The sequence below is a fragment of the Myotis yumanensis genome, unplaced genomic scaffold (genome assembly GCF_028538775.1).
Source record: "Myotis yumanensis isolate MYYU_CA2020_CCGP unplaced genomic scaffold, mMyoYum1.0.hap1 SCAF_1, whole genome shotgun sequence".
NCBI classification, from domain to species: domain Eukaryota; kingdom Metazoa; phylum Chordata; class Mammalia; order Chiroptera; family Vespertilionidae; genus Myotis; species Myotis yumanensis.
The window spans coordinates 62,255,901-62,278,201 of record NW_027223752.1 but is presented as its reverse complement, the minus strand read 5'-3'; the positions used below and the strand labels follow the sequence as shown (position 1 = coordinate 62,278,201).

The 22,301-nt window shown below is 48.8% G+C and overlaps 1 protein-coding gene across 1 annotated transcript in view; it reads right to left on the bottom strand.

Annotated features, from left to right (window-relative positions):
* The window catches only part of MYO5C (myosin VC), a 90,922-nt gene that overhangs the window by 31,231 nt on the left and 37,390 nt on the right, over nucleotides 1-22,301 (bottom strand). Inside the window, exons 12-24 of the mRNA XM_070422669.1 lie at nucleotides 21,008-21,148; nucleotides 18,278-18,403; nucleotides 15,920-16,003; nucleotides 14,194-14,328; nucleotides 13,428-13,525; nucleotides 12,507-12,593; nucleotides 11,946-12,057; nucleotides 11,067-11,278; nucleotides 7,740-7,905; nucleotides 6,949-7,095; nucleotides 5,354-5,518; nucleotides 4,011-4,104; nucleotides 1,476-1,539 (exon numbers count right to left, since the gene is read on the bottom strand). Of these exons, the coding sequence (XP_070278770.1) occupies nucleotides 1,476-1,539; nucleotides 4,011-4,104; nucleotides 5,354-5,518; nucleotides 6,949-7,095; nucleotides 7,740-7,905; nucleotides 11,067-11,278; nucleotides 11,946-12,057; nucleotides 12,507-12,593; nucleotides 13,428-13,525; nucleotides 14,194-14,328; nucleotides 15,920-16,003; nucleotides 18,278-18,403; nucleotides 21,008-21,148 (1,631 nt within the window). The remainder of the gene's footprint in view (nucleotides 1-1,475; nucleotides 1,540-4,010; nucleotides 4,105-5,353; nucleotides 5,519-6,948; nucleotides 7,096-7,739; nucleotides 7,906-11,066; nucleotides 11,279-11,945; nucleotides 12,058-12,506; nucleotides 12,594-13,427; nucleotides 13,526-14,193; nucleotides 14,329-15,919; nucleotides 16,004-18,277; nucleotides 18,404-21,007; nucleotides 21,149-22,301) is intronic.

The window sequence follows — 22,301 nt, the reverse complement described above, 5'->3', positions numbered from 1 at the left end:
TTTTAGGACTTGCTTTTATAGCACAAAAGGAAAATTCCTGAGGAAAAGAGTCACATTCCCACTAGGTTTTTGTTTCATTTCCTTTTATAGATATTATCAAAAATTTAAACTTTGTTTTCAGGTTTTTAATCTGGTTGGTGTGGCTCAGCGGTTGAGCATAGACCTATGAACCAGGAGGTCACAGTTCGATTCTCGGTCAGGGAACATGCCTGGGTTGTGGGCTTGATCCCCAGTAGGGGACATCCAGGAGGCAGCTAATCAATGATTCTCTCTCATTATTGATATTTCTATCCCTCTCTCCCTCTCCCTTCCTATCTCTGAAGTCAGTAAAAATATATTAAAAAAAAACAAAACCAAAAAAACCCCGCAGTGCTCCTAAGAGGCCAGCAAAATACCTTTGAAGAAGCAGACTGCAGCCGGCAGTCACATGTGTAACCTAAATGAGGTGTGTTTCCACAGACTGTGGGCTTCTTTGTAACTCTGTCGGGTTGTGACAGTGGCCAAGATGTCCCCCGTCAACTAACCAGGGACCAGACCGAGGTACAGGTGAGTGCTGATGAGGACTGCAAAGAGCTCAAGGTGACCTGGCCTCAGCCTGACTCTCCCAGCCTCCCTGCTTGCAATGGTCACTCCCAAGTGGCCCAGTACACAGTGAGGGTCCAAAAATTGAACTCTTCTCCTACAGTTGAAAGTTCATTGAAAAATAGATTTTTCAAGGTAGAGTCAAATATCCCTATTTTAAAACCGATGTAGGATCATGAGACACTTTGTTAGCTCTTGGACTCTTCAGCGATACCCCCTCCCCTAACTTTTTGGCATCCTCCTCCTCACCCAGACCCAGGCTACTAACTAACTGCATGGGGAGGGTGCACATCCTACCACCCCAGGCAGCCCTGAGCCTCCTAGCCCCCTACACCCCGGATGCCAAGAATGTTCCATTTCTCCCCTACACCTTGCCACGCATTCCTACTTTGAGATCTAAAGCCTTTCAGTTGACATCTTAAGAGAAGGGAGCCCAGATTGGAGATTAGTAAAGGGTTTAATATTGACGAGGTCATGGGGAGCTGCCTTAGTTTCTGTGAGGGTTTCCTATCCCTTACTGTGTGGGACAAGAATCATGTGAACAGGTGTAACAGGAGGGGGGAGGGAGGAAGGTGTATTTCCTAGGCAATAATCTTAATTCTTAGGCTTCATGGGAGTTGAAAGGGTGGCAGTGTCTGAACTCCTCACTGTCTTGGCAAAAAAGGGAAAGCAGGAAATTCCCAGGGTCCCCTGCCCACAATGTAGAGCCCGGGCAGTGTCTGAAAGGTGCACAGGGTGGGCATTCGCTCTCGCACACCTCCACGTCTTCACTTCCTACAAATATGCACACCCTGCTCTCCTGTGCCTGTGACCTGCTATCTGCAAGCCAAGAAGCAAAGTAGAGAACAGCAGAGAGAGAAAGTGGCAGTTGTAAGGCAACCCATCTTTCATACATTCTTTGTCGTTCCTCTTTTTGCACGTCCTCGAAGAGCTGCTTGGTGAGGTCATCCATTTTCCCTGTGGAAAGACAACGCTTTTTGAAACAGGTCTGCACACCAATGCCTGGATTGCTTCACGTCTTATTTAAGAAAGTGTGAATGCAAGAACAGTCATGGGGTGTTTATTCCTAACAGGACGATGAGTGTAGCTGTCACCTTTATAAACTAGAAATACAGGTCCGGGGGTTCAGAATAATAATCCTCACAAATTTGTCATGTTGAAATCAATAAATAGTTTCATTTATATTATTTTATTGGTCTGAATATCATTTGATTAAAATTAGGCATATTGGCTTTGAGATAATAAATATTTTTATTAAAAGTAAACAGAAACGCTTTGGGGAGAAAATGACCAATTTATGATAGGGTTTCTCAATCTTAGCATGATGATACTTCAAGGAAGGTAATTCTTTATCCTGGCGGGGGCGGGAGGGGGCTCTCTGTGCACTGTAGGATATTGAGCAGCATCCCTGGCCTCTACCCACTAGAATCCAGCGGCACCTCTACTCACTCCACTTGTGACAATTGAAAATGTGTCCACATATTGCCAAGTGTCCTGGGGGGCGCCTTGACTGAAACCAGTCATTCACGATAACCAAGAAAATAATAAAGTGTCTTAATTTAAATACGGGATCCCTAACACAGTGCAGGTTAAGGGAGCATGGGGTTCTGGACAGCCTCTGGCCATGACAATCCCACGTCCCCAGCATGTCCACACACGACAGGTGCCCTTCAAAACAAGAGCAGGACGACAGATGCAGCCCATCAGAGCCTGGTGTCCCTATTTGTACTTAGCTGACACCTCATTCTTGAGTTTTGCCTGGTTCCTGAGTCCTGCCCCAGAGGGGAGCCCAGGGATGAAGTGACAATAGCAATCCTCCAAATTATTTGGTTAAAAAAAAGCCAACAGTTTAATAGTTTATCCAGTGCAGTGTCAAATGTCCCTGAATCAAAATGACTGCTTTAAACATCGTAAGTCAGCCAGAAAACACGAGGGAAGACACCTAAGGTTACATTTAGAAGCCAGCATATTTGATATAATTTCAATTTTCACCTCACTCCAGAATTGGCTTACCATCTTGGGCCATTTGCAAAAAAGGCTAAACAGGCTGCTCACATGTGACTTTCTGTCCAAGTCGGAATCTCAAAAAGGGGAAAAGACTTTGATAACATCCCTCCGTCTAGGTCCCAGGATGAGCAAAGGCTGGTGCCTTTCACAGAGCACTGTTTGCCATGTGTAGGGAGACCCTCGGGACAAGCAGTTTATGAACACTGGGTTTGACAGTTTTCATACACGTTTTAGAAGAAGGTATAAAATTATCCACCCAAACATGTTAATGCTACCAAATATGTAAATTTCAAGACACACTTGTGGGAATTTTAAAATTCCTGTGGGAAATGCCACTTAAAGTTAGAAAAAAAGAACAAGTGCTCAAGAGGAGTGTATTGTAAAAAGAAAGGTAACGATGGGTAAGGCCTTCCCTCATTTAAGTTCAATGTTTACTCTTAGACCTGACCTCTGACCTTGCCCTGTTCATCATCAGTCCTTAGAGACAGGGTGCACACAGAATCTGGAGCAGGAGGCACGCCGTCTTCAGCTTCATCTGGGCGGCCTTTCCTGCTCTCCTGGACAGGACTCGGGATGTTCACCCCCTCCACACTCTCACCTGGACCCCCAGGGCTCTTGTGCTCTGGATTCCACCCAGCAGGGGCCAGGGGGATGCTAGATGCCCAGGCCTGAACCCTCAGGCCTCATGTGCCTCGAGTCAGAGCTTTAGGAAAAAGGTCCCTGGAAAAGATAGGCAATTGAGTGTGGTGATTTAAACCACCTGGTCAGGAACCACCAGGTTCATGAGCCTGTTGGGGTTTAGCAAGTGCTTACGATTAGAATTCAAGTTGGAAAGCTACAAATGGACAGAGTGAAGCTAAGAGTGGCTGCTTCGCACCCATAAATTAAAGTGGTACCACCACTGGTTCCAAGCATCTGTGCCTGACAGCCTGGGGGAGCTGTGGCTCATGAGGAAAGCATGCCCTTAGTTCAGGGCCAGGGTACCCCTTAGATCAAGTAAGGTGGACAGATCTGCAACCTGACTGCAAATCCTTGGCAAACAACAAACACGACCCCAACATTACCCTAACCCCCCAGAGCACACCCATGCACACACACAGACACACATCCTTCTCCACCTGTGATGAAAGGCTCCAGGCTTATGGCCAAACATCGGTACCTTGCAAGTGGCCCAGGGAGGGTCTGAGACAGGGATTGCTGTGTTGTCTGACAAAGATGGAAATAAACAGATGAATCTATAGGGTAAATTACCACAATTTAAATATCGTTATTTTCTGTGGAGCAACAATGTTCTTGTTATACTAAGTATACACCAGAGGCTCCCCATGCTGCCTAAAACTCGGTTCACAGCCGACAGTTATTCCAGAATGACTGGACAAGCGAACGCATGGGTGGATGAATCCGGCCGCTGTGGGCTTTACCTTTCAGCTCTTCAGTCTGCTCCTGAAGCTTCCGCTGTATCTGCTCTTTTTGTACTTCCAGCTCCGAATTATGCTTCTGAAGCTTTGCCAATTTCTAGCAAAGGGAAGCAAAAACTTTTTTGAAAAACCTCATTTTAAGTTTGGTCACCATTGTCCTACTTGGTGAAAGGCTGTCTTTTTAAAATAGTATGTGTGTGCATGTGTGTGTATGTATGTATGCATGTGTACTCACACACACACACACACACACGTTCTATCCGTGGATAGCAGCCAGCACCAGCACACGGCATCACACTGCATTTACCTTCGCATGCAAGGGCTCCAGGTGACCACAAGCAGACGCCAGTTCCCAGCCTGCAAGGGCTGAGATCAAGGAGCCAGACCAAACCAAGGTCACCTCACATGTCACGGCATCTTCTCTATCCTTTTCTTGAGCTTCTCGACACACAGGGTATTTATCTATTTAATACGATGTAAATTATCTGTGATGTACCATGGATTCACATTTTGAGAGTGTTATGACTCAGGAAGGCAGGCTGTGTGATCGTCATGTAAGTTCTACTATCTTAGCTCCTCTTGGTCAAGTGTCTGCCGGGCTGGCAGCTGAAGGTGCTGATAGACGGTTGGTGAGCGGCAGTGTGGGCAGTGCCAGCAGCCAGGCACCAGGCCTTGGGGAGGCACAGAGACACCCAGGACTCCAGGCTGCCACAACCTTGGGTGCTGAGGACTTTGAAAAGTGCGGGAGGATGGACAGGAATAAAGACACCTCGCTAGAAATGATCAGCTCGTGCTTGGGCAGGGCTCTGTGATAGGCGTTTAGCTAAATGATTTCACCAGAGAACTTCATCCTCACAACAACGCTGCCAAGTCACTTTTTGTCATTTCCGTTTTACATACGAGGAACTGAAGTTCAGAGAGGGTGAGGGCAACTTGCCTAAGGCCACCCAGCCAGACAGCAGCAAAGACAAGCTTTAGAGCAGGGACACTGGGTTTTTATGTCTGCTGCTCTTCTGACCCCACCGCCGAGATGAAGACCTGCCGAGCTCTGCGCTGCTGTCCTGGGTGAGGTGCCCAGGGCTCACACCAGATGGGCCAGCAACAGGGGACCAAGGTGGTCCTGGCAGAGGGGGAAGCAGCCACAGGGCTCCTTCTTGGCCTTCGTCTCTTGACAGAAATGGAAAGGAAGAGGCAACGTCATGTTGTGTTTCTTCCTAGACTCTGGGCTCTGCCCTCTGTCCTCTGAGAGGGAGGCCCCTCTGACAGCGGGAGCTCTGTGGGGACACACGCTGAGGCCCCTCCCATGGGAAGACTCACAGTGATCGCCAGTCACAACCAGCACCAACCTCTTCCATGGTCGCCTTGTATCTCTGACCCCTCTCCTCATAATTGCGCCTGTGGGCAGCTGCCCTGTCCAGTTCCGATTCCAGTTTCTGAACCTTCTCCACATCACCGGCCCGAGCGGCAGCCAGGCTGGTCAGCTTCTCCACCAGCCCGTGGTTCTCTCTGTTCTAGAGAACAACAGCAGGTGCTCAGGGGTTTTCCCCAAATAAAGAAGCCGTTCCCTTGGTTTCTCACAGCCTTTACACGGCATCTAAGTCTCTCAGAGGTTCAGTTACATTGGCCACGTTTATCATTGTGAGGGCGTGTCTGAGCATCCTCGTCCCAGCGACAACAGCGAGGCAGAGCTGGTGTGTTAATGTTCCTGAGCTGGTGGGGCTCTTTTACTGTGGGGCCGGCCTAATCCCGGAGCATCAGGCAACTCGCGTGGTGTGGGCTGGATTGGGTTTCCCAGTGCCCCCAAGTCACATGGTGAAGTCCTAACACCCAGCACTTCAGAATGTGACTGACTTTAAACAGAATTAAGGTAAAATGAGGCCACATGGGTGGACTTAATTCAGGATGAGTGGTGTTTTTATAAGAAGAGGAGGTTGGGCACAGACACACACAGAAGGAAGGTGCTGTGAAGACACAGGGAGGAGGTCACGGTTCGATTGCCAGTCAGGGCACATGCCCGGGTTGCCAGCTCGATCCCTAGTATGCAGGAGGGGCATGCAGGAGGTGGCCAATCAGTGATTCTCTCTCATCGTTGATGTTTTTCTCTCCCTCTCCCTTCCTCTCTAAAATCAGTAGAAATATATTTAGAAAAAAAAAGACATGGGGAAGAGATCGCCATCTGCAAGCCCAGGGGAGACAACTCAGTGGAAACCAGCTTGGCCAACACCTTGAACGTGGAGCGATATTCTGCACAAGCCACATAACACACGCCTGTCACACAGCAGCACAATAGGGGAAACTGCATCAAAATGTCAAATGTATTGGTTTGCATGCTGATCCATTCATTAAGGGTACTCATGGTATAGCTAAGGCTACATTTAAAGTTCACCTCAGGAGACTCTCAGTATAAACTGAGGCAGCCCAGGAGTGAGCTCCATAGGCCTGGATGCTGCATATTGCACAGCCCTCACCCACGGGCAGAGAGCAGTGGGAATGGCACGGGGAGTCTTCTCACACGAGGCAGGGCTACAGCTAGGCCATATGGACCTTCAGGCAGATTAGGAAATGGCAGCTCCTCTGAGCCAAGACCTCGCTGAGGGAGCCTGGCTTGGCACCCAGACAGCAGCAGCTCTGTGCAAATTAAAAAACGCACCCCTGCGTCTAGGCAGCCCATCTCGGTGCCAGAACACATGGCTCGCCAAGCAGTACCAGGCTGGGTTTCAGCCCCACCGGCCCTCCTGGGCAGCTGCCCTGTGCAGTGTACAACCTGCACGAACACATGTAGCAGCCCTTTAAAATGTGCTTCTATTTTCCGGCTCAGGGTTCATGTGACCTGAACCTCCTGGCATGGGTATAAATTTGACTGCATAGCTAAGGAACTGGCCCAGAACAAAATATATCTATTGGAAAAAGTAAGTATGAAAGATGCATTAGGAACACCTACCTGATCTTCTAGCTTTTTCTGCAGGCGCTGGACCCTGTACGTGAGCTGAATGTTGAGCACGAACCGTCGGATGCTCTGGAACCTGCGCCGGGCCAGCCACGCCCGAGCATATTTCTGAAGGATCACAGCCTTGTGTTCCTCCAGCATCTTTAAAACAAGATTTTGTGAAATGCAAACTGGCTCGCCATTCTTTCTCTCATCAACGCCTCCAATGTTGGGAGGTGCAACTACCACCATGTTCCCACAGTGCAAAATACGGATTTCTTGTCATCAACCCATAGGGACCTACAATAGACCTTTGAAACAATAGCCAAATTCCACCTGTAGCAGCCATGTCCGGACATTCACATACCAGAACTTCCTGCTCTAGGAAGGTCTTCATGCAAAAGCACTGTCTCACTCTAGGCATACCTCAGAGATACTGTGGGCTCAGTTCCAGAAACAGAAATAAAGTGAATATCGCAGTAAAGTGAGTATCATGAATTGTTGGGTTTCCCACGGTATGTAAAAGTTATATTTACACTATAGTGTAGTCTATTATGTGTGTAGTAGTATTATGTCTAAAAAGCACAAAACAATAAAAAAATACTTTATTGCTAAACAATACTACCCATCACCCAAGCCTGTTGGAAAATGGTGCTGATCGACTTGCTCAACACAGAGTTGCCACAAACCTTCAATGTAAATATTAAACCCCCACAATATCTGTGAAGAGCGAGAAAATGAGGTATGCCAGTACTGCTGATGAAAAATAACACGAGCCCTGGGGAAGCCTGTGGTCCTGGCCGCACCTTGCGATACCTCCTCCGGGCCAGGCATCCTCGGGTGTAGGCCTGGATGGTGATGGTGGCCACGCGGATCAGCTGGTACAGACTGCGGACAAGGTACCCACGGCAGTGCTTCTGGATGATGATGGCTGCCCAGGCCTCTTTCAAGGCGGCCGCGGTCACAGCTTTCCTTGGTTGAGAAGAATGGGGAGTCAACCTGTTACCCACAGCGCACTGGCTTCTACAGCGTGTGCTCTTTCCGACTAAGGAATAGTCACATTTTTGCAAATCTACACATTATGCTCTGTGAGTGGTTTCTTGTAACGCCGGATTGAGATCAGTCATTACCGTCTCCCCTTTCACCCTGATCTGAATATGCTGGCTCCAGGCACGAGGAACTTCACACTCCTCACATCTAGGCTGATAATCCGCCTCCCTCACGCCCACAGGGACAGTGGCAACAAGCCTGTGCACTGCACTTGCTCCTTCACCTGTTCACTCATTCTGTGGGCCAGCGGGCTGAAGGCTCCAGATCAGGGAGAGGGTGGCAAACCAGGGCCTCGGGGCCAAGCCTGCAGCTGTCCACCTGAGATGGTCAGGTTCTACAGGAACACACACGCCTATGCTTTACAATATTCCCCGTGCCTGACGTCATGCTACACGGCAGAGTGAACAACTTGAGAGAAACGGCAGGGCCCCGACAGCTCTCACAGAACGCGTTTGTCGACTCCTACCCAAAGGACTGGAGAAGACGACAGAGCTCCTACCTTCAGGATTTACCACCTTGTGGAGCAGACAGACCTATAAGTGGCCAAGTGGGATATGAGAGAAATAGAATGACTGCTAAAAGATCCGTCAGTAAGATCTTACAGAACTGCTTGGGAAGGGCTGACCTGTGAGCCAGCCCTTGGTGGAAAAGGATTTCTGTAGACAGTGAAGGTTGGAAAAGCATTTCATACTGGAGGCCTAGCAGTGCTGGAATGTTCAGAAAAAGAGACTCTGTCTAAAATTGCTTGAATATGAGATACATGGAGAAAATTAGTAGTCAATAAGGTTAGAAAAACAGATGGGAACCATTTGTTATTAAAATATATATCTATATATATATAAAAGCCTAAGTGACCTTTATGACCAGTCGACGGGTCACTCTGACGACACACTGACCACAGGGGTCAGATGCTCAAAACAGGAGCAAGAAAATGAGGTATGCCAGTGATGTCCCACAGCCAACCTCCTGCAGCCAGCCAACCTCCCGTGGTCCCTCCCTCCGGCTGCCTGGCCCTGATCAGCCCCGATCAGTCCTGATCACCAGCCAGGCCAAAGGACCCCACCCGAATTCGTGCACTGGGCCTCTAGTTGAAATATATATATGTATTAGACACCTACTATGTGACAGCCACTGTGCTAGGTCCTAGTATGGATGTAATGGGAACCAGACAAGTATGCTCCTTGTCCTCACAGAGCTTCCATTCTTATGAATGCATCCAGGCCATAGCAAAGATTGAATGCTTGCCCGGTCAGTGTGGCTCAGTGGTTGAGCATCAACCTATGAACCAGGAGGTCACAGTTCAATCCTCAGTCAGGGCACATGCTTGGGTTGTGGGCTCGATCCCCAGAGTGGGGCATGCAGGAGGCTGCCAATCAATGATTCTCTCTCATCATTGATGTTTCTATCTCTCCCTTCCTCTCTGAAATCAATAAAAACATATTTTAAAAACATTAAAAAGATTGAATGTTCTTTGGTAGGAAACAGGGGCTGCTGGAGGCATCCAGCTCAGGAGCAGGGCAGTGGCTGGATCAGCCCTGCTTTAGGAAGATGGAGAGAAAGGCGGCACTGCACTTGCTCCTTCACCTGTTCACTCATTCTGTGGGCCAGCGGGTGGTGAAGGAATGTGCTCTAAGGGTGTAAGGAAGCGATGATGGAGGCCTCACCCAGGGCAGGCACCCAGGAATGGGACGAGCAGGACAGACACAGAGGCAAGTGAAGGGTGCATGGAATAGTCAGGCCTTTGTGATTCCCGACTGGAAAGGGAGCACACACTTGGGGAAGAAGATAAGTCTAGGGTTTCCTGCCCTGGAGGCTGCTGTTGTTAACTCAGAAGCCCGGGAGGGCGAGCCTGGCTGCATGTGCATGTAAGCCGGTTGCCTGGGGCATGGGGGCTGCGATGGCAAGGCCAGTTTGGGGCGGGCTGAGATGAAGGTGGTGGTGCACCAACCACGTGGAGAAGCACAGAAAGAGGTCAGGCTCAGTGACACACCTGCCTTCGCAACTATCCTAGGGGCATGCCAGGAAGCGAGCTGGGCTACACACATGGAAGCACACAGTGTAGACTGGGAAGAAGGCTTGTACATGGCCAGCCCAACATGGCCTCTTGGGAGCACCTAAGGAAGGTGGGATGGGCATGGCTGGTGGGACTGCCCTGCGCTCAGCCATCCCCTTGGGCTACCGCGTAGCCTTGCCCAAGGGCTCTGCATGTGCTGGCAGGGCCTCCCCGTCAATCCCCTCAGGCGTGCTCTGTCTCCTGTCCTCTGCCAGTAGGCTGGTCAGTGGCTATTTCTGGCATCTTTACTCAGGGGCTTCACCGAGACCCTAGTCTTCCTAGGCCCCTTGAGTGTGGCTCTTCCACAAAATACCAAGTGCGGGCGCACACGTACATTGTGATTAAAAGTTTGTGGTTCATGCGAAGAAGTCGGTTTTCGGCCTGGGCGAGTCTATTTTGAAGAAGTTTTTTTTTTGAGTTGGTTTGGACATAGAGAGGATAAACGAAAGGAGATAGACGAAACAAGTATACAAGACAAGTGTGGATGTGAGCGTTGGAAGGGGTCGACCTCAGCAAACGTACCTCAATCAGATTGAGGACATTTTTAGCAAAGGCCAGCTTAGGAGTACCCTAATTAAGTTAATAACAATGTACCTGCCTATATAGTTTAAGTTTAAAAAAATTGGCTCTCAAAAGAAATTTCAATCGTTGTACTGCTGATATTTGGCTCTGTTGACTAATGAATTTGCCGACCACTGTCCTAGGCATTTTCAGTTCTCACAGACCAGGGGCCCAGTCCCTTCACCTGGTCTCACGGGGAATTCTGACCTCTTCCGAGACACCCTGACTGGGGTTTCCTCTCTTCTGGGTCCCGGTTGTCACCTGTCCCACATGGGGACAGCGGGCTGAGACAGCACTCCCTGCCCTGAGGGACACACCCTTCTCATCAGGAGGCTTATGGCCGCCTCGGGGACATGCACCCTGGTCCCAGGAGAAAGGTCCTTTGTCCCTGACAGGCCCCTCCCCCTTCCTGGACGTGACCAGCAAAGAAAGCTGCACAACTGCACACATCCCCTTGGCTCCCACCTACCTGACGGTGTGCTGCCCCCGGAAGTACTGCTGGATGGTCAGGGCGGCTTGTCTCTCTCGGAGGAATTTTTTCCTCTGGAGCCAGCCACGGATGTGCTTTTGTATCACAACACAACCCTGCCTCAGTTTATCCAGTCGGAGCTTCTCTAAATAAGCCACTTGGCCTGCTCTGAAGAAAATTTTGGTTTTACCAAACTGGTACTGATTGGAATCCTGGAAGAGAAAAATAACATAATCAAAAACAAAATCTTTTCAGATTTTCTACAGTATTTGAGAAAGACGTTCAGAGATTCAAAGATGCCCAAAACATTTGTTTACATTTTTGTTCTTTGACATAAAGCAGACAAACTCTGGTCATGATCTAGAAATTTATATTTTGACTTGTTTGTCCACAAAGGGGCACAGGCACTGGGAAAGGCTTGGTTTCTGTCTTCATTTTGGCTCCTCTTTGACCCCCTTCCTGACCGTCATAACTCCTTCCCTATCTCTTTTCCATCATAACTCACTGCTTCGGTAATAATCTAAACCCACGCTGAGGGCGACGTCTGGAACCCTGGCTCGATGACGTCTGGTGGACTGTGTAACATAAACCAGGCCCATGGAAGATCCCCAGGGTGTGGGAGAACAAAGCCGGACAGGAGGACACTGGGGGAAGCCAGGGTTGGAATGTGGGTCCCTAAAGGAGACGCCTGCTGCCAGGGGAGGTGATGCCCATGAGCCTGCTGCTCTGACCTCCTTAGCACATACAGGCGTAGGGCCCATCTTCTTTCCTCTTAGCCACCATGACAATTACAGCCCAGAGACTGAAGCAGGGATGAGGAAACGCTTGGGAGACGCACTTCTCGGTCTGAGCCCGAGACCCGAGGTGAGCGAGCCTGACCTGGATGAGCCTGTGTAAAACCACCTTGCAGACCTCCTTCTTATCGCCGAACGAAAGCTCTTGCTTGGTCATGAGGATACCATAGCGACTGTAGAACTCGATGTACGTCCACCTGGAAAGTCAAAGTGGATGTAAGAAGGCGTGCCAGGCAGGGAGCGTGTCATCTGTCACTGCTGGTGGGGTACAGTCTGTTCTGGGGTGATGGCCCTGACCTCTGACCCTCCTCCCTGCTGGGACACCACCCGAATCTCATGCGGAGCACACCTGTCTACACCTGGACTGTTTTATTAATGCTCAGCTCCAACAGTGTCCTCTCCCCCATCCCCACTCCCTTTCCCAGGCGCTGGGAGACCGCGAGTGACCCTCGGCAGCAGCTGAGGTGGGGGATGGGGTGGTGGTGATGGCAACCTCCCTTCCCTTCCCCCCTCCCCCGCCCCCTGCCCGCGCTGCCTGCCTATCACCCTGTTCTGGCCCAGCACAGTGGGACACAACTTGGGAGCATCTTACAAAAGTATGTGACCAATTGGGCACTTTCTTCCGAAACAAGGATAGATCGCGTACCGGGATGGGTAGCTCTGTGCACTGATGCGAATGGTTTCCAGGACGCCGCAGGCTCGCAGCTGCTGGACAATTCTCTTGGAGTCAAACCTTAAAGAAGAGGATTTTACAAGGTGTTAAGCCATCATCATGGACGATCGTGCCCATGAGTAGTGCAGCAGAGCTGCCCTGACCGGGAGCCCCCAGGGAGCAGGCCGTCTCTGTGACCCACAGGCCACACACAGCAGACGGCTAATGAAGATTGGTTGTGTCAGGTGAAAATGGCACATCTGTGACACAGCTCAGGGGGCTGAGGACACAGAGAAAGGAGCGGCTGGTTCTGCTGTAGGCGACAGGGAGAGGGCCTTATGGGGAAACACCACTGGGCTAAGCTTCGAATGACAACAGAGTGGGAGAAATGTTCAAGCTGCCCTCGTCCAAGTGCTCGTTTGATGCTTGAGTTCCCTTTACAGACACTGGCAGGCAGGCCTCTGCCTTGGGTCTGACCCTCTGGTGACCACATCCACCACCTCCGGGACAGCACGTCCCCTCGGCCAGCCCTCAGCTCCATCAGCTAAGAGGGACTCGAGACCTTCCACTCACAGGTCTGGAGCCCTTTCCCGGGGCCCCAGAGGAAAGTCTCATGTCTCCTGCCACGTCGGAAGGTGAAACTGTGACTCCCTCCTTCAGCCTTTCTCCTTTAAACACATGCAAAGTCTTTCAGAACCAGGGAACATGCTCGGGCTTTCTCAGTTGCATAAACTTCAGGTACAGACTGTTCTTTCACCTCTCGCCACTTTGCTTCATGCTGGAGATAAGGGGCCTCGGCCACAGGGGTTGTGCTAACATTATGTGCACAGGGCAGGATCGTTTTGAATCAGAAACAGTGTAGGCACACTCCGCAAATATTATGACGGAAACACTCTGCCGCATGAGAGCACTTACTCAAAGGGCAATTTCTCATCGTTTGGCTTGATGCAGCGAACGTAGTGGGGCGTGGTCGCGTTGAGGGTCTCCATGAGCAAGGACAGAGAGCTGCGGAACTAGGAGACAGAGTCAGACAACAAATGTGCTGAAAGGGAATGCTTACATCAGCGGTTCTCAACCTGTGGGTCGCGAGCCCTTTGGGGGTTGAACGACCCTTTCACAGGGGTCGCCTAAGACCATCGGAAAACACATATATAATTACATATTGTTTTTGTGATTAATCACTATGCTTTAATTATGTTCAATTTGTAACAATGAAATTGGGGGTCACCACAACATGAGGAACTGTATTAAAGGGTCGCAGCATTAGGAAGGTTGAGAACCACTGGCTTACATCGAGGCAATAAAAGGCCCCACCTTGGTAAGTTGGGAGGAAGAGTTAACTTCATGCTAAACATCTATTCTGAAAGGTTTCAACCTGTGACTGCAGTTATCAGCGTGTCCTACTGCCCTGGATGGAACACGGCTCTATCCCACATTCCCACACAGCAGGAAGTGTGGTAAGTCACGCTACTGTGCAAATGTGCGGTTTGCCCAGGTGTGTGTGGCCTCGGAGGTTGAGGTGCGACCACGAGGAACTACTGCTTTTCTTTGCATTTGAGTTTACGTCCCATTGGATGAAGCGTGGTGCCATGTCCAGGCCTGCAAGGTGGGTCCGCCCAGAGCCCGGCTCCCTGGGGCCTGGCTGAGCCCGTGGCCCCTCACCCTCAACCCCTCCCGGTACCTTGCTCCCCACGGTGGTCCGGAACTGCTTGTTGTTGGGCTTGATGACTTGCTTGGCAGATTTCATTGTGATCGCTGAACCAAAAGGGGAAGGGGGAACTGGACTTTCTTGGAAAAACTTGGCGCAGAGGTGAAACTGGAAGGAGCAGAGAGGATTTCAGGGTCAAAAATGCTCACCCACAGCCCTCAGCTGGTACAAGCCACGTAAATGACCACAACAAGCCCATCCAAACCAGTGGAGGGTCAAGTGACAGTCTTTACATCAAGTCTCAATTCCTTGAGCGATCTCCTCACTCAGGATGACCAGGAATGGAAGCAGAGATTGTCTGTATGTGGGCATCGCCCAGTGTCGGGAAGGTGGAAGCATGTACAAGGCCTACCTGTGCGCCTGCAGTCTCCCTCCCACCCCACATCCTCACTCCCACAGATCCAAACCCAACCTGTCATTCAGGGTTTTGTTAACATATTTTTCACCCTGCCCCTTCACAATGCCTTCGCTGATGCCCAGCAGGAAAGAATTCCACATTTCTCTGAACTGTCTTAATCTTTTATTTGTACCTCTTCTAAGACACTCATTACTTTCTACCTAATCAGTTATGTCTTTAAATGTCCGCCTTCTCTCTTAGAGTGAACCTCCTATTTTTTAATTTAAATTGGACATTGATCTCCTTCAGGGCAGAATCTCTGCCTGATGCATCTGGTGTGCCCATGGAGGAGTGGGTCTGAAACCCGAGTCTCCGAGAGCCTATGTGCTTTATGGGAGACTCATCGGTGCTTCCACAGGATCTGCCTGCGGCTTCCAGACTGGACCCCAGGCTAAGCTTGGGGGTGAGTAAACAACTGGCAAATTAAGTCAACTAATTTCTACACAAGATGCAGGCCATTTCTACACTGGATTCTCTACCATGAACCAGTTTCAATGACTGAAGGTGTCACAGCCAGTGATTGATTTATTGTCATTAGTGGAATTCCCGTGCTCATCTGGGAAATGGTCAAAACACCTGAACATCAACAAAGGACTGGGATCTTTTAAAAGAAGGAAAGTAATTATGATAACCAAATCTTCACAAAAATGAAGGCTTATGAAATATCCTTTCTCTCAAATTTCAATAAAGACATGTTTAAAGAGGAAATTTTTAAAAAAGCCAGAAGTCACTCTTTTGGTGACACTAGTGATCACACAGAACCGTGGGTTTGAGGAGCTTCCCCGGCCACAGCCACTGTCCCTCCCTGTGTGGTTCTCTCCCCCTCGTGCTTGGGTTTTCCTCGCACACTCAGCACTGCCTACCATTGCTGATCACGTGCTTAATTCTGGTGCTCCCTCCAGGATGTGAGGCAGGAACCCCGTCTGCCTTGCTCACTGCTGCATCCCCAGAACTTAGGCCAGTGCTTGGCACATGGCAGGTGCTGCATAAATAGTATCTGTGACTGAATGAATAAAATGTGAGCTGTGGTTCTTTAAATGGCCAGATCAGCTGTTCTTCCTCTGTTATTTGCACATTTGATTTCTGAGTTTGCATATAGCAGAGGTTTGTATGCTTTCAGAAGCTAGACACATATTTTAATCCCAATTCTAAAATAGTTCTTTGTATGTCTGACTTACAATTTGCCACTGCAAGACACACACACACACACACACACACACACACACACTGACACTTCGTACTCTTTCCTGACACGCATCTGCATAATGCAGAACGTTAATTACCCCTCTGGACTTGACAAACCTTGCTTGCTCTCAGGATTTCAACCAGCATGTCATAGACAGTGTCTCTGTTCTTTTCAAGGAAACCTTCGCATTTATACTCAACCTATGCAGAGAAAGGAATTCATTATTTCCAAAAAGACAACAGCAGACAGCATCTAAGTACCAGAAGTTTCTTTTCTTTTTGAAGAAAGAGCAACGAAGGGCTCTAAAGACAATCTTCCCACGAAGAGATTCGGTTTCGTTGACCACAGCCACCCCAACAGATGAAGCTTAGAAAGCTGGGAACATGTCACGGACGGAAGAGGCCGGCTGCCCACTGCCCGGATTTCCCGCTGTCCTCTCACCTGTCCATTCCCTCTGGCCACACTGACCATTCTCTGCAGCGTGGGCGGTTAATACACATGAAGGTCTAACAAGACCTGGACTGGGGCTCACCTGGCCTTAGAAGCCACCGGGGAGAGGAAACATTTCAGTGGTGTCCTTTGGGTTCAAACAGAAATGTTTTCCTAAATCAGCATTAATGGGGCAGAAAGGAAAGAACCTGACCACCTGACCACAGAGCTTCCCAGAGCCAGCAAAGCTCTTAGAGTCGGGGTGAGAATGGGTGAGTGTTTGCACTGCTTGAATCGGGCTTAGAAAAGCTCTCCAGCAGCCCCTTCCAGATTCACGAGATTTCAGGAATCTGCTTCTGAGTTATATATTTTCATATGACATATATCCTTCGTAAATTAAAAAAAAATGTTTGAGAATAAAAATATTAACTCTGAGGAAACGGGCTTTCGGTGCTGGGACCTCGAGGCAGAGCGGGTGTTCAGCGACGCCCGAGCAAGGACTCTGCTTGTCCCTCTGGGTGAGGAGGGGTCCTCTCTGGATCACTGACGGTCTGTAAACACTCCCTTGTGAATGAAGTACTTGGACTCTTGTATAAATTCTTCCAGCTGGTGGTGTGAGCCACTTGTTGAAATGAGCAAAGCTGTGACAAATGCAGAGCCTTTTCGATCGGGGAGACCATCTGTGGGGAAGGTCACAGAGAGCTGTGTGCCTCTGTCGGGGGCCAGGGGACCGAGGGAAGATGGGCCGTCTTGTTGCATCTAAGCATAGCTGCCTCACTTTCTAAATGACTATGTCCTCGGCTTCCTGAATTGAGAGCTAAGCTGACCTTACAGTGTGTGTGTTTTTCCCACCAATCCGCAGCCCACTCGAGTTACTGCCTCAATTCTTTTACGAGGCATTTCTTGGAAGTGCCAGGTGAGAGCATGAGATGTACAGAAACTGTGTGTTATAAAGAGGGCCTCTGAAATAAATCCCAGGGGTGCTTTGCGTGAAGTCCGATCCTTCCTTTCTTTCCCCCTTGGGGATCCCAAATAGGAAATTATAAAGGACACCTCAAAAATGTAAGTATAACTCGTTATATCATCATCCATCGCACTTGCCTCTCTTCAGGAACCAAATCTGAGAAGCCCTAAGCTCTAAAAGGCTACCACATTTAACAGCACACCTCTAGCCCACAGAGTTGCTACCGCTTTCCAGCCTCCTGTCCCTCCCAGGCCCTCGGTCACTCGCACGGCCAGCCCACGCTGACCCACAGCACCGGCCGCTGGGACAGGCAAGCACAGCCCGTTCCCAGCATCCCCAGGGCTGGCCAGGCCTCGAGCGTGACACCCACTGAGGAGAGGAGCTTCCCTGGGAAAGGAAAACAAGGTGAGAAGGCACGTTTACGGCAGGTGGTTATGGCGATTTGTCTTTCCCCTTCGTTAGGGGGCGGCAAAAGTAGGTTTGCAGTTGATTGTAGGGAAAATCACACAATAATTAATAAATAATAATATAAGAATAAGTTGGGCACTCACAACTGTAAACCTACTTTTACCCCACCCTGTATTTTCTAAGCTTTCTGCCATATGATTTTTACAAAGTAATTTTCTTTTTTAATAGAGTAACATTTGTTTCATTAAAAATAGGAGGTTTATCAAGAAAATAAAGATCACCTAGAAAACCCACCATCTTCGCCAACCTATTTCACCCATATAATAAATACATTACAACTTAGTAACAAAGGAAAACCTCAAAAAAAGGCATAGCTTTTGTTATAAGAAACAATTACGCTGTCCTGATTATAACAATTTCATGGAGAAAATAAAATGACAAGAGGTTGATAAATTCACAGTAAATTCTAACGCAGAAATGGGGTCCACCGGCAATATGTTTATCTTTAAAGCAGTACAATAGGAAGGTGTGCGTTCTGTGATAAAGACAAATGAAAAATTGTTGCGTTTACTCATGTCCCATGAGTTGGATCCGACCTGAGAAGTCCCTGGCCAGCCTCTCCCACGGGAAGCAGCTCCGGCTCCCCACACAGCGCCCTCCCAGATCACTGTACCTTATCAGCAAAGTGCTGGATGATAAAGGATGCATTTGACATTCTGGGCTTTTCAAACAAAGAGTTCTTGTTGACGAAATTATTATACAGCTTTTGAAGCCAGTTTTCATCAGTTCCATGTGGCAACTGGAAGAGGAAGCAAACCAAATATCAAGTAAAGAAAATAGAGAGGAAGGTTCAGTAGAGGCAAGGAAAAGTGCTCATTTTTTAAAAATAATTTTTTGATTTTTCAATTACAGTTGATATACAATATTATATTAGTTTCGGGAGTATAACCCAGTGAGTGGACATTATATAACTTCCGAAGTGATCACCCTGATGAATCTAGTATCCATCTGACATCATAGTTATTACAGTATTACTGACTACGCTCCTTATGCTGTACTTTACATCCCTGTAAATACTAATTTGTATTTTTTAAATCCTCACCCGAGGAAAAGTTTTTATTGATTTTTAGAGACAGAGAGAGAGAGAGAGAAAGGGGTGGGGAGAGGGAAGGAAGGAGTAAAAGAGAGAGAGAGAGAGAGAGAGAGAGAGAGAGAGAGAGAAACATCAATCAGTTGCCTCCTTGAATGTGCCCCAACCAGGAATTGAACCCACAACCTAGGTGTGTACCCTGACTAGGAATGGAACCTGCAACCTTTTGGTGTATGGGATGACATTCCAATCAAATGAGACCTTTATCCCTTTCACCCTGTCCCCCAACCCTCCTCCCCTCTGGCAACCACTAGTTCTCTCTTTGTGTCTATGAGTCTATTTCTATTTTGTTTATTTGTTTTGTTCTTTAGATTCCATATATAAACAAAATCATATATTTGTCTTTCTGTGACCAACTTACTTCACTGAGCATAATACCCTCTAGGTCCATCCATGCTGTCACAAATAATTAAGATTTTATTTCTTTCTATAGAAAAGCACTTATTCTGGGAAACCAAGACATGAGGGCCTTAGGAGTGAAGGGCTCTACCACAGCTCCTTTTTAAAAAGCAACTCTAGCCCTGGCCGGGTGGCTCAGTGGGTGGGAGTATTGTCTGGTACACCAAAAGGTGGTGGGTCCAATTCCCAGTCAGGTCACATACCTAGGTTTCCAGTTCCATCCTTGGTCGGAGCATGACAGGAGGCAACTGATTGACGTTTCTCTCTCTCTAAAATCAATTAAGAAATCGTAACCTCGAGTGAGGATAAAGTAAATAAATGAATAAATGAATGCTTAAAAAAAAAAGCAACCCTAGGCATAAATCTGTCCTTGATCTCAACAATCTTCAGAGTGATATTTAAATGGCTATATCAGTGCCCTTTTAGAACAAAATGTTATAAACTACAAGGAAATGGTCATATAATAACTTAAGAAAATGAAGAATTTTACTTCTGTAAAATGGGCAGTATTTTTATATTTTTCTCCAAAGAAGTCCAAAGGTTCAGGGAAAAGTAGCACTGGTTCCATTATGTGCACAAGACTTTATTCTCAGTTTTATGGGAAAAGATTGGCACTTAAATGTAGTTCCCCTCCCCCCTGGAGAAGTTTTTCTTTTGTTTCACTGCCTAATGAATCACTACCTCCTTGCACTAAGATCTTACCTCCTCAAACTAAGCTAGCAGCAAAACTTGTTCTTGATACTGGTGATTTTAAAGCTATCAAGTATATTCAGCCTGAGCGCTGTGAATCTAATACCTTATTATGTTCAAACCAGAGGCCCGGTGCATGAATTCGTGCACAGGTGGGGTCTGGCTTGCCCTCCCCGATTGGGTCGGCCAGCTGGGGGAGAGGGATGCAGGAGGTTGGCTGGCCAGCCTGGGGACTGGGACAGCTGGGGAGGGAGGAGAGGCCCTGGGCGGTTGGCGGGCCCTGCCCCCTGGTCTAACTCCAGGTAGAGGAGACAATTTGCATATTACCCTTTTATTATGTGGGATGACTCCTGCATACTGCTTTGTGACACTGGTCACCTAGGGCTATCTGTGATTTTCTAGAGACCACCCCTGCCCCAAGTAGATCATTCCAGAGTGCTTGGCACTCACACTGGCCCTTTAATCGCTGCAGGTACTAAAGCTAGAGGCACCAGAACAGATGATCTGTGAGAAGAACCATGGGGCTGAGAATTCTAGGGAGAAAAACGCCAATAAGTCCTCAACATTATAATCTTTTTTTGGTACAAATAAATATCTGAAAAAGAAACAGAACCTATGTTTGAACATCAAAACACCGCCTTTAAACCAAAAAATGACTAGTGTCCTGGGGATTATTTGTTCCTGTGGCCCCATGAAGGGCACTGCGAGGCTGACTCACCACAAAGTTGCTCCTCCCAGGGGGAACTAAGAAGAGGAGAACTCCTAGGGACCTCTTCTCCCAAGTGCATGGCATTGATTTTTCAGCCACACCCCCCGATGGGTGAGTCACAGAATCAGGAACTCACTTCTTGTTAGTTATTTACAATGGGCACGGGGTCACTTGCTACTTCCATGTGCACACACTCCTAGGGGCAGCCTCAAAGGGCGCCTCCTTGCTGGAGGTGACCTAAGAGGTTGTGCATGTTACCCAAGGGTGGGTCCCACACACTGAGGTGGGAGGCTCACCTGGCCGTCGTGGGCTCCTGCTGCGGACGCTGCCCAGCATTAATATACAACCACTGGGTAGCACATCAAGAATTTACATGTACGTTTTTAAAAAATCCACTTTACAATATGCTCATCTGTTACTACTCACAAGTTGGGGGAAAAATTTTTTTAAGTTACCAAGCATTCTTCATCCAGCAACTCCAAAATGCCCATTTTTGCTTCAATCAGGTCAATAACTGATTGATTGTCATAAAAATCGATCAGAGTCCAAGGGATATCTTCCTTCATATATTCTTCTTGTTCAAGTTTGAAGACATGCTGGGAAGAATCCAAAAGTTAATGCGGAGTAAAACAGAACACCGAGGTGTGCTTCTGAAGGGTAGGGTGTAAGCATTTGGAAGATGGAGATACAGGACAGATTTTCAATGTCTGTCGAGGACCCAGAGGTGCAGGCTATGCCCCTTATCCCTGACCAATGCCACTGAATTCCTACCGCAGGTTTAGACTTCACTCCCCCACCCAGTCTGGGTGGGTGCCCACATCCCATCACCTCCAGCACCGATGGCACTCAGGGTGGTCCCGGGGCCTCCCTGCTCTCGCACTGCTGCTCTCCAGGATGGAGCCAGCCTGCCGAGAATGCTGGCTGTGGGCCAGTGTGAGGAGCCAGCCACTAGCAGAGCTTCGTTCACTACTTGTGAGGGTACCAGGGGGCTTCCCAGAGCCTGGCTCAGGCTTTTCCTGGCTGCAGGCGGCAGGGGTAGGGGCTGTGAGGAGAGAGCCTCCCACAGAAACATCCAGTGGGAGCAGCTCTGAAGCACAGTAGGTGGTTGAGAACCAGCCAGAGAGAGAGCACAGCAGCGAAGGGGGGCGATGGGAAAGCACAGTAGGATGAGGGTGGGTGGGTGCAAGCCCCATGTGGCCTTTTCCTAAGGGCAGTGAGGACCCAGGAAGGGGAGGGGATGAGTGAAGGAGGGTCAGGATGAGACCTGGTAGTTCAGCTTGGGGTGGGGGCAGGACTGGAGGCAGAGAGGCCCATCAGGACTCAGTTCTGCTGTGGCCGGACACTCGGGAGGTGACCTGGAGGACTCTGGGGGAGGAAGGTGACCAAGAGCCACAGTTAGGACAAACATTAGGCCAGGACACTGTGTCAATGATAGTGGTTTAACCACAAAAGTAAGCAGGGAGGGTACGGAGGCCAAGAGGGGAAGGCGGTGGGTTCCCTCTGTCACTGCTGAGCTCCCTGAGTCCACCTGGTGCGGGGGCCCAGCAGCAGCCAGATTCATGGGACAGGAGCTAGGAGACAGTCCTCACTAGGGCTTTAGTGCTGACATTTTAAGGCATTACCCCCTCCCAGGAGGCTCTGCACATTGACAGAGGACTCGAAAGAAAGGAGGTGGAGAAGAACAGGAGGAAATCACAGTTGCAGCCTCTGCTATGCTATTTCCAGGAGGTGTCTTGCATATGCATTATT